The 14,099-nt window shown below is 40.9% G+C and overlaps 1 protein-coding gene across 1 annotated transcript in view; it reads left to right on the plus strand.

The window, feature by feature from the left end:
- Positions 1–1,552: 1,552 nt before the first annotated feature.
- alpk2 (alpha-kinase 2) overlaps positions 1,553–14,099 on the plus strand; it is a 41,728-nt gene continuing 29,181 nt past the window's right edge. The window contains exon 1 of the mRNA XM_059989667.1: positions 1,553–2,471. Within this exon, the coding sequence (XP_059845650.1) occupies positions 1,616–2,471 (856 nt within the window). The 5' untranslated portion in view covers positions 1,553–1,615. The remainder of the gene's footprint in view (positions 2,472–14,099) is intronic.

Genomic DNA, 14,099 nt, shown 5'->3' on the forward strand with positions numbered 1-14,099 from the left:
CGAAGCAAAGATTCTTTGCCCTTTAAATGCTTCAGAAAGTGAAGTGCACAAAGACAATCTACCAACATGTTGGTCGATCCAGTATGGGCAGATCACAGAAAATGAACTTACAAGAAATTGTTCATGTTCTCATCACAGTAATGAAGGTGTTCCAGGGGCTAATAAATCAGCAGCTTTTCAACGTGATGATGAACTACCAGTTGAGCCATTACTAGAAAGCAATTTAGCTCTTTTATCAAATCAACTAGTATCTAAACATGTAGCCTTTGATAGCGAAACTAATGGATCAGGTTATTCTTCAGAGGACAGAGTTCTTGCTAGACCGTTAATAGCTTATCTTAAAGAGGCTCATTCGCCAATGCTTACAGATTGTGAGAAAATGCGATATAATGAGCCATCCCTTTTAGAAAGTCCTTGTTGTGACAAAACTAAAAGTAATGATAATGAGGGAATTTCAAGTGCTAGATCTTTTGAAAAGGATGATGTTTATAAAATGGGAACTGACATGGATAAGAATCAACAAGGAAATGATCATGAACTTGTATACAAACATGTTTCTAAATGTCCTGTTATTGTCCCTACAAATGAAGATGAATACTTCAATCTTCAGTTGAGAACTGGGCAAGGTTCTGAAACTATGCTTCCTTCAAAACGTTATGTTGGACATGAGAACAGCAATGAATTTGAAGTTGTTGCATTAGATAACCTGAAATTATCTGTGCCTGAGCTAGTAGATGTAGACCAAACTATTTCTCCCTCATTAGAAACAACTCAACAAAGAATGATCAATACTGATAGGGAAAATGGTATAAGTGAAACCAAGTATTATGAAGACCCAACTCAAAAAGAACAAAAGTCAACTGTTGTCGAACCAGTTGTAGTAGAACAATCTATTGGTCATCAGCAAATACCAGGACCAGTTCAAAACTCATTGGAATATGTAGTTGAGGTTGAGATGGATGATGAGCATGGAGAAATAATAAATGACCCAATGAATAGTCTAACAGAAATAAATCCAGCTGCATTTAATGATGAGAGCCATGTTCGATGTTTGTCAATACAAGTACCAGACAAAATTAAAGCTCCAGAGAATGAAACCATCATTAATCCATCTGGAAGCTTTAAGTCTGTAGTGAAACTTTCATCACATGTTGATATAAGTCTTTCACAGAGCACAGATAGCCAAGCTGAAAAGAGTACAGTGAATCACAACATACCCTTTATAGAACGTGACAATGAATTAAGTCATGATTTTGTCAATGATAAGACAATTTCAACAGAGAATATGCCGCTTGCTGAAGTTTCAGTCAGTCCAATAATGAATGTTCCATCAAAAACTGAACAGGTTAGGGGTCTAATTAGTGAATCAACAGCAACAGATTTGAATGAAGACAGTCAAAATGCTAAACCTGTGCATGTGACAAATCTAAGTGAAAAATTGAAATCTGTTGCTAATAATGATAAAATGCTGGAATCACAAGGAGAAGGACAACTTGACAACAGTAGGGACAAAGAAGATAATAATCAAACTATTCAACAAAATGATTCCTTTCACTTACCATCTATTAGCAATGAAGGATCAAGTATAATTACTCAACAAGTGACAGGTCAGCTAATGAATGTTGATTCTACTGCTCCTGAAAATTACATGGAATGTCATAAAAATAATATAAAGAAGTCCAATGCCCCAGATCACCCACTAGAATATATCAAAATGAACACAGGTGATGAAAGTAAAGGAAAGATTTGCCAAATGTCAAGAGTAACACACTCAAAATGCTGGAGGAACTCAACAGGTCAGGCTGCATCTATGGAAGGGGACAAAGAACTGACATTTCGGGCTGAAATCCTTCATCACGACTCAGCCCAAAAGTCAGACATTTGCCAAATGTCTCTAGCGCCCAGCAAAACTAATCAAAAGACTTCTACCGTGTCCAAAATTGAAAAGGTCAGGCCAAATAAAAATGATAATCAGGCAAAGATCACAATCACTCAGACAATAACTACATCATTGGATGAGGGTCAGCAGAGAACTACAGGACAAGAATTCCCCATCTCCTTGCAAAACCAATCTTTGTCCAAGAAGAGGATTCCACCTGCAGAATCACACAGTGCAGCTGTGAGGACTAAACAACTTACACTAGTAGAACCAGTTAAGGAGCTGACGAACTCTGGTGCATGGAAAAGATCAAATTCATCAAGTGATGTTGCCTCGGAGTGTGGGGATTTGTTTTCTTCTCAGAGCGAGCAGCAGAAGAATGAAGAAGTTACACACATGCTGTCAGCTGAGAAAACAAAGTTCACATTAGATAGAAAACAGCAAATGCAACCATCTTCAGCAGGAAAGGAGAATCTTAATAAAACTAAGACTGTAATTAAAAGAATATTTCATGGGGCAGTGGAAAAAGCAGTCATCAAAAAGGAGCAGGAGGTGGAAAAAGTGAAGGACCTTCAAAAGGAGGAACATAAAGGTAAAACTTAGTCTTATTTTATATTCTTACCTGCTTATACTAACAAATAGACAGACACAATACATCTTCCTTACCCTCCTATTTGAATAAACCAAGATCTCAATTCAAATGTACAACTATTATAAAGGAAATATAACCTTTGATTCCAATAGCTCATGAGGGGCGGCATAGCTAAATCAATGCTATACACTTGGTGGCCACTTTATTAGGGACAAGGGTAGAACCTAGTGTGGCTTTCTGTTGCTGTAGCCCATCCAGTTCAAGGTTCAAAATGTTATGCCATCAGAGATGCTCTTCTGCACACCACTGTTGTAACATGTGGTTATTTGAGCTACTGTTGCCATCCTGTCAGGTTAAGCCAGTCTGGTCATTCTCCTCTGAACTGTCTCATTAAGAAAGTATTTTTGCACAACGAACTGCTGCCCAATGGATGATTTTTGTTCCTCGCACCATTCTCTGTGAACTCTAGAGACTGTTATTCAATGAGGTACTGCCCCATGATTGGCTGATTAGATATTTGCATTAACAAGCAGGTATACCTGATAAAGTGGCCATTTAATGTATACCAATTATCGTCATTACGTACTGTGTTGTATGACATTGGTGACCATGATCTTATGACAATGATTGTTATTGGCAAAAGTTTGTACAGAGGTGGTTTGCCATTGTCTTTGCAAGATGGGTGATCCCAGCCATTATCATGCCTGGCGTCAGTGGTCACAAAACCAGGACATGATATACACCACCTGCTCACATGGCTTCACGTGACCCTGATCAGAGGGGCTAAGCAGATGGTACACCTTGTCCAAGAGTGGCCTGCAGCCTAATGGAGGGAAGGAGCACCATACACCTCCTTTGGTAGAGACACAACAAGAGTGTATATAATCCTATATAAAAAGTTTACATGCCTTTTGGAAATCAAATCATATTTTGGAAACTGCTATGAAGGAATTGATTGTTTGACTTAGTTCAAGTAACAATCTTAGTTTTAAATCTAAGATTTTAATATTTGCATCTTATGATGCATTTACAAAACTGCTGGGAAAATAATTTAATCCATAAATAGTTTGATATTTTGCAATATGCCAGTTGAAGAACTGGACACCATCTCAGCTCCAAAACTGATTCAAAAGATCCATGCAGAAATGCTTCCAGATGTTCCAGGAAAAGTTAAACTGTGGTGCCTGTTTGGAGATATTAGAAAATAGAACATAGAATAGTACAGCACATTACAGGCCCTTCAGCCCACAATGTTGTGCCGACCCTCAAACCCTGCCGCCCATATAACCCCCCACCTTAAATTCCTCCATATACTTGTCTAGTAGTCTCTTAAACTTCACTAGTGTGTCTGCCTCCACCACTGACTCAGGCACTGCATTCCACGCACCAACCACTCTCTGAGTGAAAAACCTTCCTCTAATATCCCCCTTGAACTTCCCTCCCCTTAGCTTAAAGCCATGTCCTCTTGTACTGAGCAGTGGTGCTCTGGGGAAGAGGCGCTGGCTGTCCACTCTGTCTATTCATGCAGATTCTATCATAATCATAAGATATTAATATCATAAGATATTAACTAAGAGGGAAAGGAGGTAAGTTGTTGAATGGTTATTGCCCATTATCCATCTGGTATTTCCCCCAGAATAGTTACTTGAACCGATCACCCCTATTGGAGCATAAAGAGCCTACAGTAGCTCACCAGAGTCCTCTACTCTGGGTCAGTCTTTAACGTTGTCTCCAGGTGTAGCCCATTTTCTTGGTGTAACCTCCTCTTCCAGGGATAAGGTCTTTGGTGCTTCTGTTAGCATTTCTGTAACACTGCGTTCTTACAGGATGGGGCTAACAGCCCCTTGCCCTGCCCTCCCCCTTTCACAGCTGGGCTTGGGACCGTCAATGGCAGAGTTCACCTTTGAAAACCATCATGTTAATGCATTCAATCTAACTCTACAACCAGGACTTTACTGAGTGCTCAGGTGAGCCATGAGTGCAAATGAAACCACTTAATTAATCTGAATGGAATTCCCATCTCACGGGCAGCAGAGCAGGAGCATCTCAGAAGAGACTATAAAATAACATTAGATAATGAAATTAAAGTTGTTCAATTTTTTTCAGTTATAGAGACTAACATATTCAGGATTTCTGATAAGAAACATTTTATTGCAAAGAAATAGTTAAATCTAAATTATGAAGTATATTCAATCATCATATTCAAGATCACTTAATGTCATTTGCAGTACACAAGTAGAACATAGAAAATACAAGAGCCCATTCAGCCCACTATTTTGTTCCAAACCAGGGAAAATGCTAGTCAAAAATACTCAAACATTAATCCCTCCTACCTACACAATGGCCATATCCCACCATCTTCTTTATATCCATGTGTGTATCCAAATGCCTCTTAAAAGCCTCTAATGTATTTGCATTCCAGGCATCTGTGGCTCTCCAAGTAGAAAAACTTACCCCTCACATCCCCCTTCAACATTGGACATTTCAACCCTGCGGAACAGATACTCTCTGTCCAATATCTATGCCATTCATAATCTTGAAAACCTTTTTCAGATCTCCACTCAGCCTCTGATGCACCAGAGGTAACAACCCAAGTATAAGCATAAAGGAGAATGAAGTAGTTATTACCCTGGATCTGAGGCAGCATATAAAAAACACACTAAGAACACAATAATAAAAAACGATAAATATAAATATATAAGATTGCTAATATGCATAGATTATATGTGACACCAGGCAAGGCGTGTCCTTACATATGATGACTGACAGGAAATGATAAAGTAGTGGTGGTGAGGGGTGTAGTTAGTGGATGAAGGTGTTGATTTATGTAATAATCCTGGGTTTTGAAAATGTCTGTTTTGGTCTGCCAATTCTGAGTGTAATAATAGTGTTTTCTGTTGTAAGCTATAAAGACACAGTACAATTCCTCACCTATTAACATAAGTAAGTACCCAATCACCCAGGCTATACCTCTGCTATTTGCTACCATCAGAAAGGAGGTGCAGGAGCTTGAAGACACACAGTCATTCAATCAAGAACAGCTTCTTCCCCTCTTCCATCTGATTTCTGAATGGCCATTGAACCCATGAACACTAACTCATCACTTTTAATTTCTATTTTTGCACTACATATTTAATTTAACTATTATATATATTTACAGTAATTCAGTTTTTTCTCTATTACTATGTTTTATATTGTCCTGCTGCTGCAAAGACAACAAATCTCACGACATATGCCGGTAATATTAAACTTGATTCTGATTCTGATAGAATATCTTCCAATAGCTTTCCCACTACTGATAGCGTGCTCACGGACCTATCGTTTCCTGCCTCATTCTTAGGGCATTTCTAAAACAATGCAACGACTTTAGCTGATATCCAATCCTTCCGCATCTCACCTGTGGCTAAGGATGTTTGAAATGTCTCTGCTAGGGTCCCTGCAATTTCTGCACTAGTGTCCCACATAATCCAAGGGGTCATCTTGTCTGGCCCTGGGGATTTATCCATCCTAATTTGCCACAAGACGGCAAACACCTCCTCCTCTGTAATCTGTATACGCTGCCATGAACTCGCTGCCGCTTTGCCTCACATCTATGGACTCTGTGCCCATCTTCCAAGTAAATACAGATGCAGAATACCCATTTAAGATCTCCCTATCTCTTTTGGCTCCATGCAGTCTGCTTTTCCAGAGGACCAATTTTGTCCCTTGCTCTTTTGCTCTTAGTATATTTGTAGAAGCCTTTAGAATTCTCCTTCACCACCTCTGCTAGAGCAACCTCATGTCCTCTTCTTACCATCTTGATTTCCTTCTTAAATGTTCCCTTGTATTTCTTATACTCCTTATATAGCCTCCGTGCCCCCAGTTGGCCCCCCGTTCGCCGAGGGTAAACCTCCATTGCCCCACCAATAGTGCAATACTTCGGTGTAAATACAGAGTAATGCCCCCCCAGTACTCGCTCACAATATGAATGCCAAACAATACACCCAAAAGGGAGTAAATAATTGCAACTTTATAGTTATCTCTTGGTGATGGGTTAGAAAAAACGGATAATCTAAAGGCATCAAATAAATAAATTTATCAGTTTGTGCACATAGTATTTTAATACGTTAGAGCTCACACCTCCAGTTCCATCCACACTGACCTTCCGAGCCTTCGGCCACCGTCTGAACTGCCGACGCCCAGTATCCGTCACTCTGGAACCGCTGTCCACTCCTCACGCGTCCGTCCTCCTCGCTCTCCTCCCGAAAAAGACCGCAAACTGCTGCTCAGCTTACACTTACAAGATAGCATAACACTTCCCCATTGGTTATTTTCCCCCTTATCGGTAGTCATAACCCAAACATACCAGGCACAGAAACCCATTACAGCGTTACAGAGAAGCCATTTTGTTAGCCTGAACAGTTAACACCACTATTACTGGTACTGAGAGTCCTACACTTAAGTACCTTATTTGTTTCTGTCTGCCAATACCTGCTGTGCACCTTGTTTTTCTTAACCAGGGCCTCAATATCTCTTGAAAACCAAGGTTCCCAATCCTGTTATCTCTACCTTTAATTCTGACATGCAAACTCTACTCTCAAAATTTGACTTTTGAAGGCACCCTTCTTACCAAGTACACATTTGTCAGAAAATAACCTGTCCCAATCTACACTTGACAGGTCCTTTCTGATACCATCAAAATTGGCCTTTCTCCAATTTAGAATCTCAACCTGTGGACCAGACCTATCCTTTTTCTGTAATCACCTGGAAACTAATAATGTTATGATCAATAGATGCAAAGTTCCCCACACAAACTTATGTCACCTGTCCTATCTCATTCCCTAATAAGAGGTCAAGTATTGCAATCTCTCTAGTTGGAACTTCTTTGTACTAATTAAGGAAACTTTCCTGAACAAACGTAATTAACTTTCTTTCCAATCTAGCCCTTTTACAGTATGGGAATCCCAGCCAATGTGTGGAAAGTTAAAATCATCTACCATCAGTACCTTATATTTCTTGCAACAGCCTGAGATCTGTTTTCAAATTTTCCTCCTCAAAATCCAATGGACTTTTGAGTGGTCTATCATATAATCCCATTAACATGGTTATCTTTTTCTTATTCCCCTGCCTACCCAGAAAGTCTCACTAAATGAGTTCTCCAGTCTAACCTAACTGAGCACTGCCGTGACATTTCTTACACTCCTCAAGAACCTCATTAGTTCCAAAGTGCAATGCACTTTGTTTTTCTTAACCAGGGCCTCAATAACTTTTGAAAAATTGACTAATAATGCCATTCTCTAATCCCTCCTACGCTATGATGTCTAAAACAATAAAACCTCAGAACACGGAGCTGCCTGTCCTACCCCCTCCTGCGACCAAGTCTCACTAATGGCCACAATATCATAATTCCACAATATTCATACCCTAAGCTCATCTGCCTTTCCTACAATACTCCTTGCACTGAAATATAGGCAGTTCAGAACATCAGTCCCACCATGGTCAATCTTTACATTCCTGACTTTGTATGTGGGCTTAACGACATCTGTCTTCACAACTTCTCCTCTGTCTGTTCTGGCATCCTTGTTCACCCTGTAAGTCCAGTTTAAATTCCCCCCCCCCCCCACCCCGTGCATCAATAGCAAACTTCCTTCCCACTTGAATATTAGTCCCCTCCATTTCAAGTGCCAACCATGTGCCAACTGTATAGGTCCCACCTTCCATGGAAGAAAACACAATGATCCAAATACTGTACTGTCTACTTCTCCACATATTAGACTGTATGATCTTCCTGTTTCTGGTCTCACTTGCACGTAGCATGGGCAGCAGTCCTGAGATCATAACCTTGGATGTCCTGTCCTTTGACCTAGCACCTAACTCTCTGAACTCACTTTGCAGAACCTCGTTACCTTTCCTACACATGTCATTGGTGCCGATTTGGACCACAACCTCCGGCTGCTCATCCTCACAGTTAAAAATGATGTGGGCTAGCTCCAAGATAACCTTGACCCTGGCACGCAGAAGGTAACATACCTTCCGGGAATCTTGCTCTTGTCCACAGAACCTTCTTTCTGTTCCTCTAACCAATGAATCTCCTATCACTACAGCTCAACCCTTCTCCACCCTTGTCTTCTGAGTCACAGAGCCAGACTGAATGCCAACGACCTGACAGCTGTGACCTCCCTCTGCTAGGTCATTTCCCCCCCCCCCCCCACAACACAGTATCCACAGTAGTATACCAATTGAGGGAAACAGCCACGTGCGGTATTCTGCATTAACTGCCTATCCCCTTTGCCCCTCCTGATGGTCACCTAGTTACCTGTGTCCTGCACTGTGGGTGCAACTACCTCCCTCTATGTTCTGTCTATCAATTTCTCTGCCGCCTGAATGATCTGGAGTTCATCCATTTCCAGCTCCAGCTCCTTAACACAGTCAACTGGAAGCTGCAGCTAGATGCACTTCTCACAGATGTAGTCAGCAGGGACACTGGAGGTCTCCCTGCCTTCCCACATCCCGCAAGAGGAGCATTCCACTATCCTGCCTGGCACTCCCAATGCTCTAAGTATACAGTAAGAAAAAAAGAAAGAATAAATTATGAAAAAAAATCTACCTATGGCCTACACCTCTCCTCGCAGGAGCCTGGATGAGCCAAAGCCTCAACTCCCCAGTCTACACTGGCCCACTCACACAATGGCTGCTCCACTTAAACTTAACATCTTTTTATTGGGCCATATCAAGTGCCTAATTATGAGGAATTCAATGTCTCCTCAGGAAGCTTGCATGCAAAAAGTGCTGAATGCCCCCAGCCAATCTTTCTACCTCCACCCAATCCAATGTCACCTTAGGGGCAGTGGCATGTAAAGTAATTCATTGCCTGTCAAAAGATTTAAGGCAACCTGAGAAGAGAAAAGGTGCTACTTAAATGCAAGTCTCTCACTTTTTCAGCAACCTGAACCCCAGCAACCCCATACCTGCCTCTCTCATGCTCTACTTCAGCCCACGCTCAAAACTGGAACTAGTGTAAGTATGGAGACACAGGAGACTGTGCACATTCTGGAAATCTGGAGCAACACAGACAAAATATTGGAAGAAGTCAGGCACCATCATTGAAGGGAAATGAACAGCTAACGCTTTGGGCTGAGATGAACACTGTTAGCCCGAAACGGTGACTGTTTATTTCCCTCCACAGATACTGCCTGGCCTGCTGAAATTTTAGAAACGTTTTGTCCCTGCATTGGTATCGGATTTCTAAATGTCCAGTACCAAATTAAAAGCTGACTTAGTACAAATTTGAGGCCAAACTATCAACCAAATTATGATCTCTGGAGTTGTGGATTCCACTGGCAAAGAAAACATCTATTGCCCATCCTTTTCATATAAACTGGACGTTACAGTTATTTTATGCCACAGTTATTGTAATTGTGGAATCACATAAACTGGACCAGGTAAGGATGGAGTGTTTCATTCAGAGACACTATTAACAAACTTGTAGAAGTCTTACCATTCAATTTCCCATTCTAATTCTGCCATGGAGTTCAATGACTACCTCTCTGTCACAATGAGGCTATTCTCAGGTTGGAGGAGCAACACCTGAGATTTTGTATAGCTCCCCTCCACCCTGACAGCATGAACATTGATCTCTATAACTTCTGGTAATTTCTTCCCTCTCCCCCTTTTGTCTGTCCATTTTCCATTCAGGATCCCCTCTTACCCCTTCTTTTCTCCTCACCTGCCTATCTGTCTCACCTCATCTGTCTCTGGTGCCCCTTCTCCTTCCATTTCTTCTATGGTCCACTGTCCTCTCTGATCAGTTTCCTGCTTTTCACACCTTTAGCTCTTCCACCTATCACCTGGCAGCTTCTACTCTTTCCCCTCCACTCACCTTCCTATTCTTTCTTTTCAAATCTTTTTATTATTATTATTATTATCCAAAATAACACGAGTACATCAAAGTAAGTAACACTTACAATGTCTCAAAAGGGAAAAAAAAACAATATTAGGGATTAAAAAATACGGTGACACAAAAAAAGAGAAGTAAAGAAAAAAAACCCTACTAAAGCAAGAAAAAAGTGAGAGAAAAAAAAGACCCCATTAGGTCTTCCTATTCTGGCTTCCTCCCCCTTCCCTTCCAGTCCTGATGAAGGATGTCGGCCAGAATCGTCAACAGTTTAGTCGTTTCCGTAGATGCTGCATGAACTGCTGAGTTCTTCTAGATTTTGTATGTGGTACTCTGAGCTTTTACAGCAGTCAGTTAATTTCAACCACTTTTATTGATAATGGCTGTTAAATTTCCAATTTTATGTTTAAGTATCGAATTCTCTCAATTACCATCCATAGAAATTGTTCATGCTCTCTCTGGCTTGTTAGCCTTTGCAAAGTTGGTCGAGTAACATAGGCACTGGCTATCAAGGTTTCACACTTTATATTTTAATGCCTTTTTTCTCATCTATGTTTGATTATTGAGCCACTTGAGGAGGACACTTCATATTTTAATCAAAACTAAATCTCATTACTATTAAATCAGATGCAATTAGCTAATGTCAAGGGCTTTATATTGGGATATATTATGATCAAATGTACTTCTATGCTGTGCAAAATATTCAAAAACATTAAAATCTTTTAATAGCTATAATTCTAGTGATATTGAAAGTGTAAGATACCACACTTTAAGAGTGAAAATACTAGTGTCTATAAAAAGTATTCACACCCCCTTGGAAGTTAACTTGTTTTATTGTTTTACAACATTGAATCAGAGTGGATTTAATTTGGCATTTTTTATACACTGATCAAAGAAAAAACTCTCTCGTGTCAATGTGAACTAAATGGGTATTTTGCATCAGTCTTCACTGTGGAAGACACTGGCAGTGTGCCAGGTGTTGAAGAGTGTGAGGGAAAAGAAGTGAGTGCAGTTACTATTGCAAGGGAGAAGGTGCTCAAAATAATACAAATAATAATAAATAAGTAGTAAATAATTATGAGAGTATGATTTGTAAAGTTATTGAAAGTGAGTCCATAGGTTGTGGAATCAGTTCAAAGTTGAGGTGAATGAAGCTACACACGATGGTTCAGAAGCCTGATGGTTGAGGGATAATAGCTGTTCCTGAACATGGTATGTGGGACCTAAGGCTCCTGTACCTCCTTCTGGATGGGAGCAGTGAGGACAGAGCATGGTGGGTGCTTTCCTAAGCCTCCTTACATCTCTGTCTCCTTCTCCTCTTTTAAACTGCTTATTATAATCAAACACATCTGTTGCAATATGTAATTTAGTGACAGGTTCGCTTACATATGATAACTCTCCTGTGGAGCACAATGGGACGTTTGTTTTAATGGTAAGCATTGAATGTCATTGCAAGTTAATTTTGGTGGTGCACTAAAGAATGCTGTGGTGGTTTTCTGATAACAGCACGCAAAAAAATGTACAACTAATTGTTTACATAGTCTGAAAGAAAGTGGGCAATCTGTATTCCTCAACTGTTGACTGGGAAAATTTCTTCATAAAGTACTTCATGGATGACCTGAATCTGTCCCTGCACTTCAACTGTTATTTGATTTCCGGCCCCTCTCAGGCTGGAAAAGCAACACCTCATAATCTGCCTGGGTGGCCTCCAACTTGATGGCATTGACATTGATTTCTCTAACTTCCAGTAATTTCTGCCCCCTCCCCCTTCTCCCTTTTCCCATCTCCCATTCTGGTTTCCCTCTTATCCCTTCTCCACACCTACCTATCACATCCTACGGGTGGCCCTCCTCCTCCCTTTTCTCCTGTGTTCCTCTGATCCCCACTATCAGATTCCATCTTTATCTTTTCCACTTATCACCTTCCAGCTTCTTACTTCGTTTCCCCCTCCCTACCCACCCACCTTCTCCCCTCATCTGGTTTTCCCTCCCCCGCCTTTCCAGTCCTGATGAAGGGTCTCTGCCTGAAACGTCAACTGTTTATTCCTCTCGATAGATGCTGCCTGACCTACTGAGTTCCTCTAGCATTTTGTGTGTGTGTTGCTGTAGATTACCAGCAGAATCTTTTGTAGTTGCCATTGTTCAGCTTTTAGTATACCAAGTAAAATATATTGCATCATTATTTCACATTATTTTTCATTATTGCTTGGTTACACTGTATCGGTAGGTGGAGCTCATCAGCCTGGGAAGGCAGTCCAGCTAAGAGAGGGAAAATTCTGATTTCAAATCTCCACTGCCTTGCGGCCATACCCACTCATGGGAAAGGCTTTGGGAGTAAACCCTGAGGACAAATCCAGAGCTGGGGTCCCTAAGGCAGTCCGACGTTGTCTTCAACCTCGTTCTGGCAACTCCTGCGACGTCACTGGTGCCAAACTGTATCGGCCCTTGCCCTTCCCTTGGACAACATCAGGGTCATGGAGAGGGGAGACTTGCAGTGTGGGCAACTGCTGGTCTTCCATACAACCTTGCCCAGGCTGACGCTCTGCAGCGGGTGCAGATCCATGGTCTCACGAGACTTAACGGATGCCACCTGAGTTACACCATTCACATATTTGTAATTGCAAATGGAATTAATGATAGTCTCTGAGACCAATATCACATTAGCAATTCTTTGCATTCTTGTCGCATTACTCAAATTAGATGAAGTGGAACTATGTGTAAACTGTGGAAACCTACAACAAAGTGAGCCCGTTGTAAGATCTCATGTAAGACTGGGTTAGCATAGTACTGTATTCCTTTGCTCATGCAACAGTTTAAGAACAGACTGATAGCTCCTTCTGCCAACAGCCAAACGCAGAGAAGTTACTTTCTCTGAAATTAGAGTGTCATGGTAATGAAGCATTTAGCACATCATTTTACGGCAATAGTGTTCAATGATCCAAGCTCAATCCCTGTTGTATGGCAGGATTCTGCCGTGACTGTGCAGATTTCCTCCAGATGTCCCAGTTTCCTCCCAAATTCCAAAAAAATAGATGCGTGGTTAGTGAGTTGTGGGCATGCTGTTGGAACCGGTAGCATGGTGATACTTGCAGGTTGCCCAGCACAATCCTCATTGATTTGATTTGACTTGACTCAAACGACACATTTGATGAACATGTGACAAATCAAGATATTCTACAAGCTAGTTTTTAACTTAGAATGAATTTTGTATTTGTTAAACTGGTGTAATCAAAGCCTTAGAGACAACAATCAAATTGAATTGACTTCATTACTTACATCCTTCAAATAGCATGAGGAGTAAAATTCTTTACATTACATCTCTGTCTAAATGTGCAATTTATAGTAATTTATAATAAATAGTATGTACAACAGGATAGTCAATATAACATAGAAATGCAGTTGTGTCAGCATGAATTAATCAAGTCTGATGGTCTGGTGGAAGAAGCTGTCCTGGAGCTTGTTGGTCCTGGCTTTTATGCTGTGGTACCATTTCCTGATGGTAGCACCTGGAACAGTTTGTGGTTGGGGTGACTCAGGTCCCCAATAATCCTTCGGGCTCTTTTTACACACTTGTCTTTGTAAAAGTCCTGAATAGCGGGAAGTTCACATCTAGAGATGCGCTGGGCTATCCGCACCATTTTTTTTAGAGATACAGCATGGTAACAGGCCCTTCCGGCCTTAAGAAGCTGCGTGGCCCAAATACACCCAAGACAAATTAATCTACCAACCCATATGTCTTTGAAATGTGGAGATGAG

Source organism: Hypanus sabinus, chromosome 14 (assembly GCF_030144855.1).
Source record: "Hypanus sabinus isolate sHypSab1 chromosome 14, sHypSab1.hap1, whole genome shotgun sequence".
Classification (NCBI taxonomy): Eukaryota; Metazoa; Chordata; class Chondrichthyes; order Myliobatiformes; family Dasyatidae; genus Hypanus; species Hypanus sabinus.